The sequence below is a fragment of the Vigna unguiculata genome, chromosome 4 (genome assembly GCF_004118075.2).
Source record: "Vigna unguiculata cultivar IT97K-499-35 chromosome 4, ASM411807v1, whole genome shotgun sequence".
Taxonomy (NCBI): Eukaryota; Viridiplantae; Streptophyta; class Magnoliopsida; order Fabales; family Fabaceae; genus Vigna; species Vigna unguiculata.
In genome coordinates, this window is record NC_040282.1 from 38,301,049 (window position 1) to 38,315,311 (window position 14,263).

The 14,263-nt window shown below is 32.0% G+C and overlaps 2 protein-coding genes across 5 annotated transcripts; both read left to right on the forward strand.

The window, feature by feature from the left end:
* The first annotated feature begins 840 nt into the window (after positions 1 to 840).
* On the forward strand, positions 841 to 10,967 carry LOC114180261 (1-aminocyclopropane-1-carboxylate oxidase homolog 1-like). Of its 4 annotated transcripts, none has more exons than XM_028066554.1 (5): positions 846 to 1,004; positions 3,824 to 3,988; positions 4,725 to 5,304; positions 5,405 to 5,726; positions 10,686 to 10,967. In XM_028066554.1, exons 2-5 carry the CDS (start codon positions 3,904 to 3,906, stop codon positions 10,734 to 10,736), a joined length of 1,038 nt encoding a protein of 345 aa, XP_027922355.1. In that variant the 5' UTR covers positions 846 to 1,004; positions 3,824 to 3,903; the 3' UTR covers positions 10,737 to 10,967. The 4 variants fall into 4 exon arrangements, with proteins under 4 accessions (XP_027922353.1, XP_027922354.1, XP_027922355.1 ...); XM_028066551.1 differs by lacking the exon at positions 10,686 to 10,967 and adding an exon at positions 6,176 to 6,698 and having other exon boundaries at positions 848 to 1,004; XM_028066552.1 differs by lacking the exons at positions 3,824 to 3,988; positions 10,686 to 10,967 and adding an exon at positions 6,176 to 6,698 and having other exon boundaries at positions 841 to 1,004; positions 4,720 to 5,304.
* LOC114180890 (1-aminocyclopropane-1-carboxylate oxidase homolog 1-like) lies at positions 10,895 to 11,779 on the forward strand. The gene is made up of 2 exons (XM_028067183.1): positions 10,895 to 11,263; positions 11,516 to 11,779. The coding sequence occupies exons 1-2, from the start codon at positions 10,895 to 10,897 to the stop codon at positions 11,777 to 11,779; spliced, it is 633 nt and encodes a 210-aa protein (XP_027922984.1).
* The last annotated feature ends 2,484 nt before the right edge of the window (positions 11,780 to 14,263 follow it).

Consider the following 14,263-nt stretch of genomic DNA (forward strand, 5'->3'; position numbering starts at 1 on the left):
GTCCTCTCGAAGCACCTTTGACTTTAGTGTGTATTTTATCACGGTTAACTTATGTCTATGACTGTCATATTTTCAATATCTTGTGAATTTTAAATAAACAACATCAAGTTCCAAAGATAGAACAATGTTACTTTTTCCCTTAAGTATTTGTATTGCACAAGTGCAGATAAACATGTAATTTTTGTATTATGATAATGTAGTTACTAAGTATATTATTCTCAAAGCACCGGTAAACTTTTTTTGGTAAGTTTAATAATTATGTCGACCTAGGAGTTATCAACATGAAATATCATCAAAAATTATTTTCTTTACAAGATTACTTTATTAAAGGTAATCGACATCGTATGATTTTAGAAATCATGAAGCAAACATATTACTTTGTAACTTCAAATGAAAATACTTCCTTAAAAATAAATATTCCATATATCCAATTTGCATCATCATTGATTTTACACATTTTAATATCCGTAATTCTATTTAATACATTTAAATTAGAAATCTTCATAGATTATTATCATAAGTAAAAACACAACCTATAAAAAATTGTTTACGTTTGAATAATGAATGGTGTGACCTTATAATATGTAATCTGAATATAATTTAGGTTAAACGTCTCATTCATGAAAATTGAATTGAAAAATATTGCTTATTTTTCAGCCAACTTTTGTTCTTTTGCATCTGCTGATGCATATGATTGAATCATTTGGCCAGAATTTATCTCTTGGAGCGTCACCATCTTTGTTTTAAGCAACTCTAATCCATAAAAAAAAAAAACGAAGTGGTTGACGAAAACATTATGTATTCCTGTCACTAAACGTAAGCAGTTACAAATAATTCAAACGTGGTTTTTTCTATATTATTTTCTCATCACTTCTTCATCCTCCAATCTCCATTTTTCATTCCAAAATCAATCATCATCTTCTTCTCTACTACTCCTTTTCTGCACAAAGACATCAAAGACTCATCTTCATCCTTCCACAAAACAGATTCATCGTATTCTTCAGGTAAGAGCACTGAATTATAATATATAACGTAGAATCACAAATTAGAACGTAGAAAACACATACATCCCCTGCACTGTACAAATTCTATTACTCATCTTCTTCATCATTCATTTCTCGTTTCTTATTCAATTTTATTTCCAAACATTACAGTGGAGGAGGAGAATTTCATAAGTTTTTTCCTTCTCTACGTTAATTCATAACAATGTGAGAATAATATTCAGGACTTCAATAAACACTTCAACCAGTAACGGACTTTAATGGGAGATGGGAGGTCATGGCTCCTCCAAAATTTTGATTTTTTTTTAATTTATAATATATATATATATATATATATATATTTAAAATTCACTAAATTATAGGTAGTATATTTTAGGAATTGATGAAAATTAAATTGTATATTTTTTTATTTATTTTATAAAGCACAACATTTAGTGTTAATAGATAATAAAACATAAAATTAAATATAATAAATAATAAAAATATTTAGATTTAATTTCTCTTTTGGTCTCTCTTTTTATTCAAAAATTGATCCTACACTTATGTTAATTATACCAACAAAGCAAATCATTCATATTAAGAGTTTCAATTTTAATAAAAAAGTCATTGATCTGTTTTAAAAAATGTATGGTAAAAGATTAAATTGTATCAATTTTTCAATAATTGGGACTAAATTGAAAGCTAAAAAAAACTGGAAGACCAATTTAACATTTTTAAACTAAAACATGAATCAAAAGAGTAATTAAACCAAATATTTATTAAGATAATTTTTATTTTATTTCTCATTATCTTTGTTCTTCACAAATTGTAATAATTTTTCACTCTCATATTGTAACCATTTCTCATTCTCATGTGTTTTCTTTATGTTTTTGAAGAAAAAAAAATTAGAAACAAACTCATTATTTTTGCTATCATTTCTCATTTATCTTCTATCCCTCTCTTGTCTCTTGTCTAAATAATGAAAAACATTATATTTTATGGCATGAGCTTTTTGTATATTTATTTTTTGATCAATATAAAAGAAAAATAAATAATATATTATGTATTTTTTCATAACCAAGTTTTAATGATGACTTGACTATAATATATTTTTCTTTTAATAATTATGTGTCTCAATTATAAAAAAAAATACTAAGATAAATTATTTTTTAATGTTATTTACAAAAAAAAAATATTGATAAAGAATAAAAGAATAAATTCATTTTTTAAAAGTAATAAAAAAGAAATTATTGATGAAAAGAATATAATCCCTACTTCTGCATATATTAAAGCATTATATTAATTATCAATTCAGTTTGAGAAGTCATTTCTTAAAACATTATACTAATAATCGAATCTAATAATTTTAAAATTATATTATTTTGACCCTTCTAACATTTTTCTTCAAGATCCGTTGACTTCAACCTCTTTGACAACAAGACAAGAACCTTCAACTATCTAGGTCTCAACCAACCTATCAAGTACACCCTAACCTTTATTGCTATAATTTTCATTCACCTCGCACAAAATCCTTCACCCAATTTCTAACAATTTCTGCACATACAATAAAGAGGGAGTAGAAGATTGGATAACCAACGAAAAGTGTGGCATCGAGACACACTGTGATGGAGACGCAGTAGAGCCCTATGTCTTTGATTTGTTGTGAACTTAAAGGGTAGCAGAGAAACATGTGGAACTACGTGCAAGTGAATCGTAGTGACAACGACTATGGTTGTCGTCGTTGATGCCTCTAATCATGGCAGTGACGCAAGAGTTCGTGATTGGCCGTTTGGTGGTGTCGCCGGAGATGTGGAGGAGGAGTTTCGTGAATTGAAGGGGGTAAAAAGCAAAGGTTCGTGTGATGATGGCGACAGCTCTAGCTCCAATTGACGTCACCGGATACACCCTGGCCGGTTGTGAGAAGCGCAACCATGGTGGACCTGGAAGAAGAAAGAAACCCATGTCGGTGACATTCGCAGCTCCATTCTCCACGAGGTGAGGTTGCAATGCCCTGTTTTCATGGTTTGAAGATCTGAAAAAAGGAAGAGGTGCGGCGATGACATCGACAAGGTTTTTCGGTGGCGACTGGTGGCTCCGCCGATGACTCGAGCGAACTGATGAAGGCACGATGGCTGCCCCTGGATGCTGTTGTTGGGGTTTCGTGATGCCAAAGGGGATGGGAGTGGAGGTGCGCGATGCCTCTTACGGCGGCGGGCTCCGGTCAACGGCGTGGCAACGACCATGATCTTATTTTTAGTTTTATCCTTCAAATTTTACACTAAGTGAAAATAACATAATAATAATAATAATAATAATAATAATAATAATAATCATCATCATGCTTCGTAACAAACAGTCTCTAATTTGAAGAGTTCAATCATCTAAAAAAATTATTAATTTTTATAAATTTTAAATATTGATATGTTTTATTGTTTGTGATTTGACTGGATTGAATTAGTTGTTTTATGAATTGTTGTACATGTACATGTTTGTGATCTTTTTAAATGAAATGTCGGTGATGACAAGGATGTTGAATATATAAGATATTGAATTATATATGCAAAAATGATTATTAAGTTGATTAAGTTGTTATGTTGATAAAAGAAACTAGTTATGGTGGTTTGATGCTTGGGCATTTGATTATTTGACATTAAATGTTTTAAAATTTAAGTTGTGTGTCTAAGAAATAATTGAAATTGTTGAATTGGTATAAATTGGGTAAATTGAATGAATAAGGTCATTTATAAGGTGAAATGTCATATTGTATAGTGTAGTGTATATATTGATGTAGGAATTTCGGCATGAAGTCATCCTCACTCTACTAATTTCTCATACTCATATAGAGAATGAGGTTTAAGTGGTGAGAGTCGAAGGAAGTTCCTTGACAGCGAAATCGGTACGAAATAGTATCGTGACTTATAGTATGGAACTAACACACTGTCATGGTGCTTTGGGGATGAAGGAAAGGTTGTTGATGTTGAATTTACTGCAAAGAAAAATTATGACAGGTGCAAGACTTTACAAGAACATCAACACCAACACCATATGTATACTTTTTGGAATTAGAGAATTATATGTTTATTTGTGTTTAATGTTGAAATGATTAATATCTTATTTAAACCAGAATTATATAAAATTTATGATAGAACTTATAAAAATAACTAAACTTACCCGTCAATTGTTTTGTGGTGTTTTAGTACCCATCTACAAATTACTCATATGTATTATGTGTGAGCAAATGACAAGGTAGATGTATCTGCAAATGATCTTGTAGAGGATAATGAGGAACATCAGTGAGACTGTAAAGTATGAAAATGGTAGATTAGGATTAAGTATAAATGTATAAATATAAGTGTATTTAAGGGATCCTTCTAGCCACGTAATATCTATATTTCCTCTGGAATATTTTAACTTAATGTTTTGGAGGACAGTGCATACATAGTACGTACATTTACACTTATGTACTAATGGTTATTATTTTAGCAATGGCTCTAACTAATATAATTATTTGTTGATTTGATTTGTTACAACTACTTATTCCCTTTAAGGTTGATGAGATGGATAAAGAGCTACCCAAATGACCATGTGCTAACAAATTCATATTTTAGTATCAAAATAAGGGTCCTTTAGAAAAGTAAAATGTGTTTGTTCGTTCAACAATGGGGGTTATCACTGTCCCCATTCCCCTAAACACTTTATCTTTCGAACATAACAATAACTAGTTGTTTCTTATATGTAGCACAGGTAAAACTTGTATTCTCTACAAGGTTCTTGGTATGGCGACCATAAGCAAAACTCTGTTAGAGTCAGAGAGTAGTAAGGATTCCTCTTATGATAGAATAACTGAAGTCAAGGTCTTTGATGAAACAAAACTTGGGGTGAAAGGGTTGTTTGATTCTGGGGTCACAAAGATCCCACGAATGTTCCATCATGCCAAGGTGAAGGACAACACTGAAACCACACCAAATGACTTAAAGTTTAATGTCCCCATCATAGACTTGAAAGACGTAGAGAAAAACTCATCCATGCGTGTTGAAGCACTTGACAAGATTAAAAGGGCATGTAAGGAGTGGGGATTTTTCCAAGTAGTGAATCATGGTATTGGGGTTGAGGTTTTGGATGAGATGTTACATGGAATCCGAAGGTTTCATGAACAAGATGCTAAGGTGAGGAAAACATTTTACTCAAGGGATATGAGTAAGAAAGTTAGATATTTCTCCAATGGTAGGCTTTTTACAGACTCTACTGCTGACTGGAGGGACTCAATTGCTTTTTTTTCTTCTCCTGATCCTCCTAATCCAGAAGAAATACCAGTAGTGTGCAGGTACTTAAGTAATACTAATTTTGACTGTGATAATTTTGACACTATCAAATTTATGTAGACCGTTTCAATTGTTTATGATGTAATAATAATATATTTGCAGAGATATTGTGGTTGAATATACAGAGAAAATAAGGGCATTTGGCTTAACAATGTTTGAGTTATTCTCAGAGGCTCTTGGCCTTCCTACTTCTTACCTGAATGAATTAGACTCTACAAAAGGAGAATTTCATTTGTGTCACTTCTCTCCACCATGCCCTGAACCTGAATTAACTATGAGTTCTTCAAATCACACTGATATGAGCTTTATGACAATTCTTTTGCAAGACCAGATTGGTGGTCTTGAAGTTCTTCATGAGAATCAGTGGGTTGATGTTCATCCTGTGCATGGATCACTTGTTATAAACATTGGGGATCTTTTACAGGTAAGAGTTGTAAACACATGCATATCTTTATTGGTTTCCTCTAATGCTTCTATTGGCCTTCTTTGCATGTCTCTAAAGCATTTTAACTATTATTCAGTCATCTTTTCTTTAATTGGAGTAACACCAATATCTCATAATACACAATCATTTCGTTTGTCTTTAATGTCAATCATCCTCACATATTTGTTCTCTTTTGGTTCTTGTAAAATCCAATATTTATTATGGTATAGTATAATCCAACATGCAACAAAACCATGACAATTCCTTTTACACTTGCACAAACATTTTGAGAGTTTTGACTAGATTACTGTCTAGAACTCATAACAAGTGTTTGATCTTTGAAATCTTGGTGTTTCTGCCATATGTTGTTACGATTTATCAACGTAAAATTTTGTAACATAAGCAACTTTGATGGTTATATTTTATCAGTCTCCTTCTTGTTAATGCAGCTTCTAACAAATGATATGTTCATTAGTGTGTATCATCGGGTCCTATCAAGGGATATAGGGCCTAGAATTTCAGTAGCAAGCTTCTTTTCAAGCTTATTTTTAGAAAATGCATCAGTGGTCGTTGGTCCAATAAAAGAATTGTTATCAAAAGACAATCCACCAATATATAGGGACACTACTATGGAAGAGGTTTCAGCCCATTATTTTAAGAAAGGCCTTGATGGAAATTGTTCCTTGCATCCTTTTAGGTTATGCAATGGTTGAGAATTCTATCATAGCGACTTTGGTTCATTTGGAGCATCTTTGCCTTTAATGTGTATTTTGTCACGATTTACTTGTGCCTAAGACTTTGATAATTTCAGTTTATTGTGAATTTTAAGTAAACAACACCAAGCTCCACAACCCTTAAGTATTTGTATTGCACAAGAGCAAATAAGCTTGTAGTTTATGTATTATGATAATGTAACATAAACTGTTGAATGATATATTATTCTCGTAGTACTTATAAAACTTTTTTATGCAAGCTTTTTTTTTTGTTTTATCAGCAGATTTATCAACATATATCAAATACATTCAAAAATTATTTTATTTAATAGTCAAATTCGTTAATGAGTTTAAATGATATGTGAATAGGGAATTTTTTTTATAAGTATATTGTGGAATACCATGGTTATGGTGAAAATTTTGAATAGCAGATGAAATGTTTCTTTTATAAAAGGAAATTGACTCTTACTTTATGCAAAAATCAAGAAGGAAACTTATGTTACTTTATGACTTGAAAAATAAAAATAGATAAACATTCTATATATTCCATTTGCATCGTCATTGACTTTAGATGCTTTAATTCGTTTAAATTATAAATCTTCATAGATTGTGATCATAAATAGAGACAATCCATAAAAGTTTGTTTACCTTTGAATAGTGAATCTTGTGACCTTATAATATGTAATCTAAAAATAATATAGGTTAAATATTTCAATCTTAAAATTTGGATTGAGCAATATTGTCAATTTTTTAACCAGTATTTCTTTTGTACTTTTGTTTGCTATGATGTCTTTGGTTGAATCATCTAACTAGAATTTGTCTCTAGGAGTGTCAGCATCTTTATTTTAAGCAACTCTAATCCATTAAAAGAAACTCCACGTACACATCTTATTTAAACTTCTACAGTTTTTTGTGACAATGTTTGATTAAAAAGTTGGTTCTCTATGTCAAGTAAATGATGAAAACATTATGTATTACTATCACTAAACATAAGCAATAATAAATAACTCAAACGTGGTTTTCATAGATAACAAACAGATATTAACTAGTTCATGAGGTTCAATGTAAGACCCGTGCAAATTAATTAATTAAATAATTAATTAATTAAGAAATGCAGATAGTGTGAGCCTTTATGACATTAAATATTGATTGATGTGATGTGGAAAAATACTAGATCAAGTGGTTAAGAGTACTTGGTTGTGTGAGGGGACTTAGGTTCGAGTCCTATGTATGCCAATTGTGTGTTATTTAATTTATTAGTATTTTAATAGTATGCTGGATCATGATGAGTGATAACATAATTATAGAATTATGTGAATTATCATGAAACATGAATGGGTTAAATGGTTGTGCATTGAATTGAACATTGGCATGGTTATGGGTTTGAACCTTGGTAGAACCAAAATAGGCTTTCTTTTTATGTGTCAACTTTTACTTTTGGCATGAATAGGAAAAGCCATAAACCCTAGCTGAATGGGCAACCAAGAGGAGCTTAAAAACAACTCAATAATGGCCCTTGAATAGCAATTAACCTCACCATTAAACTGGTTTTTCGTTTTGGTTAATTTACCATCGTTAAGACCTAATTGAAAGGCCATTTAGAGGTGGGAATGAGGGTTTGCTTAGTCTATCATTATACTGCACAATAAGGAGAGAAAATCTAGAGTGAAACGTGAGTTTTGAGTGAAGAAAAGGAACTGGATTGGGAGAAAGCCAAGGGAGTCAAGAGCTACACCAACAAGGAACTCTAGCTTTTACAATTTTAGCAAAGGAATCCAGGTTAGGGGAGTTGTACTCGTTATTGTTTATATGCGTGAATAATTACATGATATATATAATATGAAATGCATGATTATTCTCTGTTTCTACGTGAATTTCGTGTTTCTGGAAATTTTCCAGAAACCACCTGGTGGGCTATTCATAGCCTCCAGGCAACTCATGATAATTCTGGTGTTTTCTGGGTTCCAGAGATGGAACCGCTTGGCGACACACGCTTACCTGCCAGGCAACGCTTGTTGTTCAACCCAATTATGGGTTTCTCTGATGAAGGGTATGGCGGTAGTAATTAACCTGCCAGGTGACGCGAGCAATGTGGCTCGATTTTGATGATTTTGAGGTTCTGGGTTGAGTTTGATTGGAGAAAACGCTAGCTTTAGACGTTAATTGATCATTAAAGGCTTATTGATCTTCAATTACATGAGATTGGAAGTTGAAATTATCATAAACATCTTTTAGAGTTGGGAGAGTTGGGGGGTTCAATTAATTGAGTAAAATGGTTGTCGGTAGCACTAGAGTTGTTGCTAGAGATAGAAAATTTTGAATAACGATGTCGTCGTTAACCTGTTCTTGTGAAAAAGTGTTGAGATAGGTAGAGAAAGCATGGAGAAAATGTTAGAGGGACTTCGTAGGTGTTGGATTTCTGGAAGATTGCCAGAAAGGCATACATCGTCTGGTGACACAGGGCTTGCTTCCAGACGCCAGCGTAGAGGTATTGATTTTTGGGTGACTTAGGGAATTTTTGGTTATTCTGGGATTTTTGGTCAATTAGGTTATTGATAATAGTGAAGTGGGAAATAATAGTTGGAGAAGAGCCTTTAGTGATGAGATTTGTAATTTATAAGTATGAAATTGGTGATTTTTAATATGGAGAATAGGTCATGATAATGCAGTTGGAGATATAATTGAATGAAGATAACTGGTGTAGAGGTTAAAGTGCTGCCAGAACCATAAGCAGAAAATATATAGGTACTGATTTGGGGAAAACACATGGATGTTACCTAATAGTTTTAGAGTTTCTTAGAATAGAATAATCTCGTGATAAAACTACTGCAATGATATGGTGAGAGTTGTGAATTTGATTGAGAAATTATGGAGGGGTAAGTATGATAGTAGTAATGTAGTGGCACTATTACTGAGCTAAGATGTGGTAATTAGACCTATTGAGTTATTAATGAGTAAGGATGGAAATAACTGGTACCTGAACCCAAATCAAAACCAAAACTGCGTAAAGTACCGATGCAGTGCTTGGCGATAGAACGGGATCTGCCAGGCGATAGCTGGCAAAACAATAGCCTTTTGGATCTCGTGCGCCTGGCGGTGAAGGTATTCCCGCCAAGCGAGGTCAACAGGGTTGGTCTTTCAAAGGCGTTACGTGCTTGGCGGTACATGTTCACCGCCAAGCGATCTGAAAGTGGGCAGCACTTGGCGCCTCGTGAGCAGCGCCAAGCGATTTTGCTGCAACAGAATTGTGTTGTGCTTGTTGTGTGGTGCGTGGTCTACAAGGCTTCTAGGATATCTTAAAGGTCAACTTGCTGGTGTTCCTTGAGTTGTGACTCGGAACGTATCCTTTGAGTTGTGGCTCGGGATAGGGGTTAAGCATGTGGTATTCCTTGAGTTGTGGCTTGGAATAGCATCTCTTGAATTGTGGCACGGGATGATGGATGAACACGAGGAACTCTTGAGTTGTGACTCGGGTTGACGAGTGTTACCGGTGTAAGTGTGCACGTTGTGGTGTGTACGAATTGGGTCCAGTAGATTGTCATCTTCAGTAATAAGTTGGCGAGTTTGGTAGTCTTGGAACATTATAAATGTTATTCGTATTGGGAACTCCACCTGGCATTACGGTGTGTGATATGTAGCATGGTTTCCCACACGTGCTCTATTAGTTGTGGCTGATAGGTGTGGCAGCAAGACATCTTGAGATACTCACTAGAAGACGTAGAATACGAAAACATGGTGGTGGTCATGTGGTATGAAATCAAATGATGGAATTCCTTTGGTGTGATTGTGTTATATAAATATATGTTGTATATATGTTTTATTATATTAGCTCATCCTATCTGTGTGTGTTTGGCGATGATCGTATATATGGTACACGGAAGCAGATGATGTTGCAGGTGGATCCGGTGAGACTTAGAGACAGAGCATGGGATAGCTTGGGAGTTTTCCATATAGTTGTTTTTATTTATTTATGGATTTTAGAGATTTGTAACCTTTAATTATGAACATGGTTTTATTATAATTGAGTTATTAGTTGAATTTGAGATACTTTATGAATGAAATAAAGTTTTAAATTTCCCGCGTTTTAGGAAATGAGGTTTTACTAATTGGCCATTATTACTATTTCTTTATTTTTATTGTTTAAACTCGTAATATCCTGTCGGGATGTTACATTCAACACTACAATCCATTATATTGTCCTCTTTACATTATCTTTTTAATGGAGTAATAAAATTGTTGTTTTCAGATTTGGTGCACAGAACTAGCATTTTCAGCTAGTTTTCCAGTATGGTGGTGACAAACACCAACAACTTAGACTTAGAGGTAAGTAACAATTTCACTTATGATAGAACAGCCGAAGTCAAAGCTTTTGATGACACAAAACTAGGTGTGAAAGGCATATTAGACTCTGGTGTAACAAAGATTCCACGTATGTTCCATCATGGAAAATTAGACATGCATGAGATCTCAAAAAAAGACTCAAGATTGACTATCCCCATCATAGACCTACAAGACATAAAAATAAATTCATCCCTACGTGCTGAAGTAGTTGACAAGATTCGAAGTGCATGTCAGAAATGGGGATTTTTTCAGGTGATCAATCATGGTATTGGTGTTGAAGTGTTGAACGAGATTATAGGTGAAATTCGTAAAATTCATGAACAAGATGCGGAGGTAAGGAAAACCTTTTACTCCAGAGATAGTAATAAGAAAGTCAGATACTTCTCAAATGTGAACCCTTTCAGAGGTAAAGGTGCTAACTGGAGAGATACAATTTCATTTTTTCTTATTCCTAATCCTCCCAATCCAAAAGAAATACCAATAGTATGCAGGTAACATTACTTAAGATTATAAAAACTAGTTTTTGACTTGTTGAGAATTTGGATTCTCTACTTGGTTTTGTTGTGTTGTTCCTTTGTTGTGCCTTCAAAATACATTAATGGCCAATGATTTTGTAGTTTTAAAATATATTAAAAATATTTTTAAAGACCAAGATAGTTGTATTTTTAATGTTCAGCAGAGGATATCACCAAAATTGTGTCTTTTTCCTTTGATGAAATGATCTTGTATTGGTAGAGCATTGTGATTGAATACTCCAAGAAAGTAAGAACTTTGAGGGATACAATCTTTGAGTTATTCTCAGAAGCACTTGGCCTTAATCCTTCTTATCTCAAAGAATTGGAATCTTTTAATGGACAATTTATTTTGTGTCACTACTACCCTGCTTGCCCTGAACCTGAATTAACTTTGGGCACTTCTAAGCACACTGATAGTGACTTCATGACAATTCTTCTAGAAGATCAGATGGATGGTCTTCAAGTTCTTCATGAGAATCAATAGGTTGATGTTCATCCAATGCATGGATCTCTTGTTGTAAACATTGGGGATTTTCTGCAAGTACTTTATGAACACTTACATGTATGATAATAATTGTTACAATGTAATTCGCCATTACATATTTATAAAAAATTAACAGTTACATATTTTAGGAAAATAGGAGGATTATATTCCTAATTATTAGGAGTTTTTATGATAATTGATTAGGTAAATTAGTATAAATACATATGGTCTGCATTAGACATACAATACATTAAGCAAATATACATTTCTATATGGTATCAGTAGTTTAGGATTTCGATCTTCGATCTCTTTTTCTTTCAATTTTCTTGTGTGATTCTTTTCTTTGAAACAAAAAAAATGGTAAAAGAAATACATAATTAGAAGATTTAATGTGAGCAGTGTTGTAAATCCATAACCTACACAGTCCAACAGAAAAATGTAAGAAAAGAAACCATGTATAATAATGATACAAAAAAGGAGATCATAACATAACTCTTTACAGATATACTTTATCATCTACTTTTTACATTCATCATTCCATTGTGATTTATTCATTTCCTTTAATCTTGATTCCATTTCCACAAGATCCTTTAGAAATGTAGTTCTAGATTTACTTTAATTTGGTTGCAACAATAGGTGAGAAACTTTTCAAAGGACATGATAAATAAATAAAACAATTGGAGATCCCAAATCAATAATTAGAAGACAACTAAAACATAATAGAAAATAACACAAAATGTTATTCTATTCTTGAAATTTGTTTTTGCAGAAGTAAAATCCTTGACATAACACAACTTCTGGTGTTTATATTTATGAATCTCCTTTTGAATGGTGCAGCTCATAACAAATGGTAGGTTCGTGAGTGTTTATCACTAGGGATGGCAACGGGGCGGGGCGGGTACGGGTATCATGATCCCATCCCCATCCCCATAATAAAAATTCATCCCCATCCCCATCCCCAAACCCAACGGGTATACAACTTTTGACTCATCCCCATCCCCACCGGGTAATGGGTATTTTCTTATACCCATACCCATACCCATTTTTTTATTGTTCCATATATCAATTAAATATTTTTTATAAAAAAAATTTAAAAATCACACCAACGGAATCATGATACTATCAAAATATTCAATATTAAAATAACATACTCTTTTTCATTTTCATGATGTCAAATATTAAGAAAAATATTATAATAGTATAAATCTCAAATTAAAGTATCAAATAACAACTAAATAAAATTCAAATAATTATATAAAAGCTAAAAAATTACACATTACTAAAATTTTATAATAACCAAAATATTTATTAATTTTACAAATGATCAGTGGTTTCATTTGCATTCGATCCACCTACACATAGAAAAAAAATGAAAAATTAGATATGATATAATAATTGAAATTGAAAATTTTAATTACTAGAATATAATGTACCTTCTTCATCAGATTCATTTTCACTCATGAGAACATCTTTTCCTTTTAATTTTTTAACACCTACAAACACCAAATGTAGAATATTAGATGAGAATTCACAAAAAATACTAACAAAAAATATTAATAAATTTGAGTAACTTACCTAGATGGTTTGAGTTCCATATCCAACTTCTTGTACACATCAAAGCCTCTATAGTAATATGATGAAGTCGACTACGGTGAGAAGTTAATATCTGACCACCAGTACTAAAAGCAGATTCAGAAGCTACAGTTGTTATTGGAATAGCTAAAACATCCCTTGCAATTGCTTGAAGGGTTGGAAACTTTAACCCATTTGTTTTCCACCATGATAGGATATCAAATTCTTGTGTAACCGGCAAATTATCTTCTTCCAAGTAATAATCCAACTCTGTTTTCATAACTGTAGTTCTAGATTTTTTCTTTTTTGCCATAAACTCTAAAAATTCATTCGCATCATTATCAACATCCTTTCCCAACTCCAATGATGTAGCTCTATAAGAAGAAGTTTCATTCTTTTTTGATTGATATTCCAAAACCAAATCATAGCACATTTGACGAATCCTACTAAGTTTCAGATCAAAATCATTACCATACAATTTATAAAAATAATATTCTAACATGTCCATCTTGTACCTTGGATCTAAAACTGAAGCAATTGCCAATATGTTATATAACAAAAAACAAAGAGAATGAGAAATATGTTATATATATATATATATATATATATATATATATTATATTATATTATATTATATTATATATTATATTACTATGTATATATATATTATATGTGTGGATATCTTATGTTTATATATATATAATTATTTATATATATTATATTATATTATATTATATATTATATTATTATTACTATGTATATATATTATATGTGTGGATATCTTATGTTTATATATATATATATATATATATATATATATATATATATTTCTTTTAAATTTTTATAAATTTGTAATGTTATAAATTTGTTTATAAAAGATCTCACTAGTTAAATGATTAATTTGTTTTATAC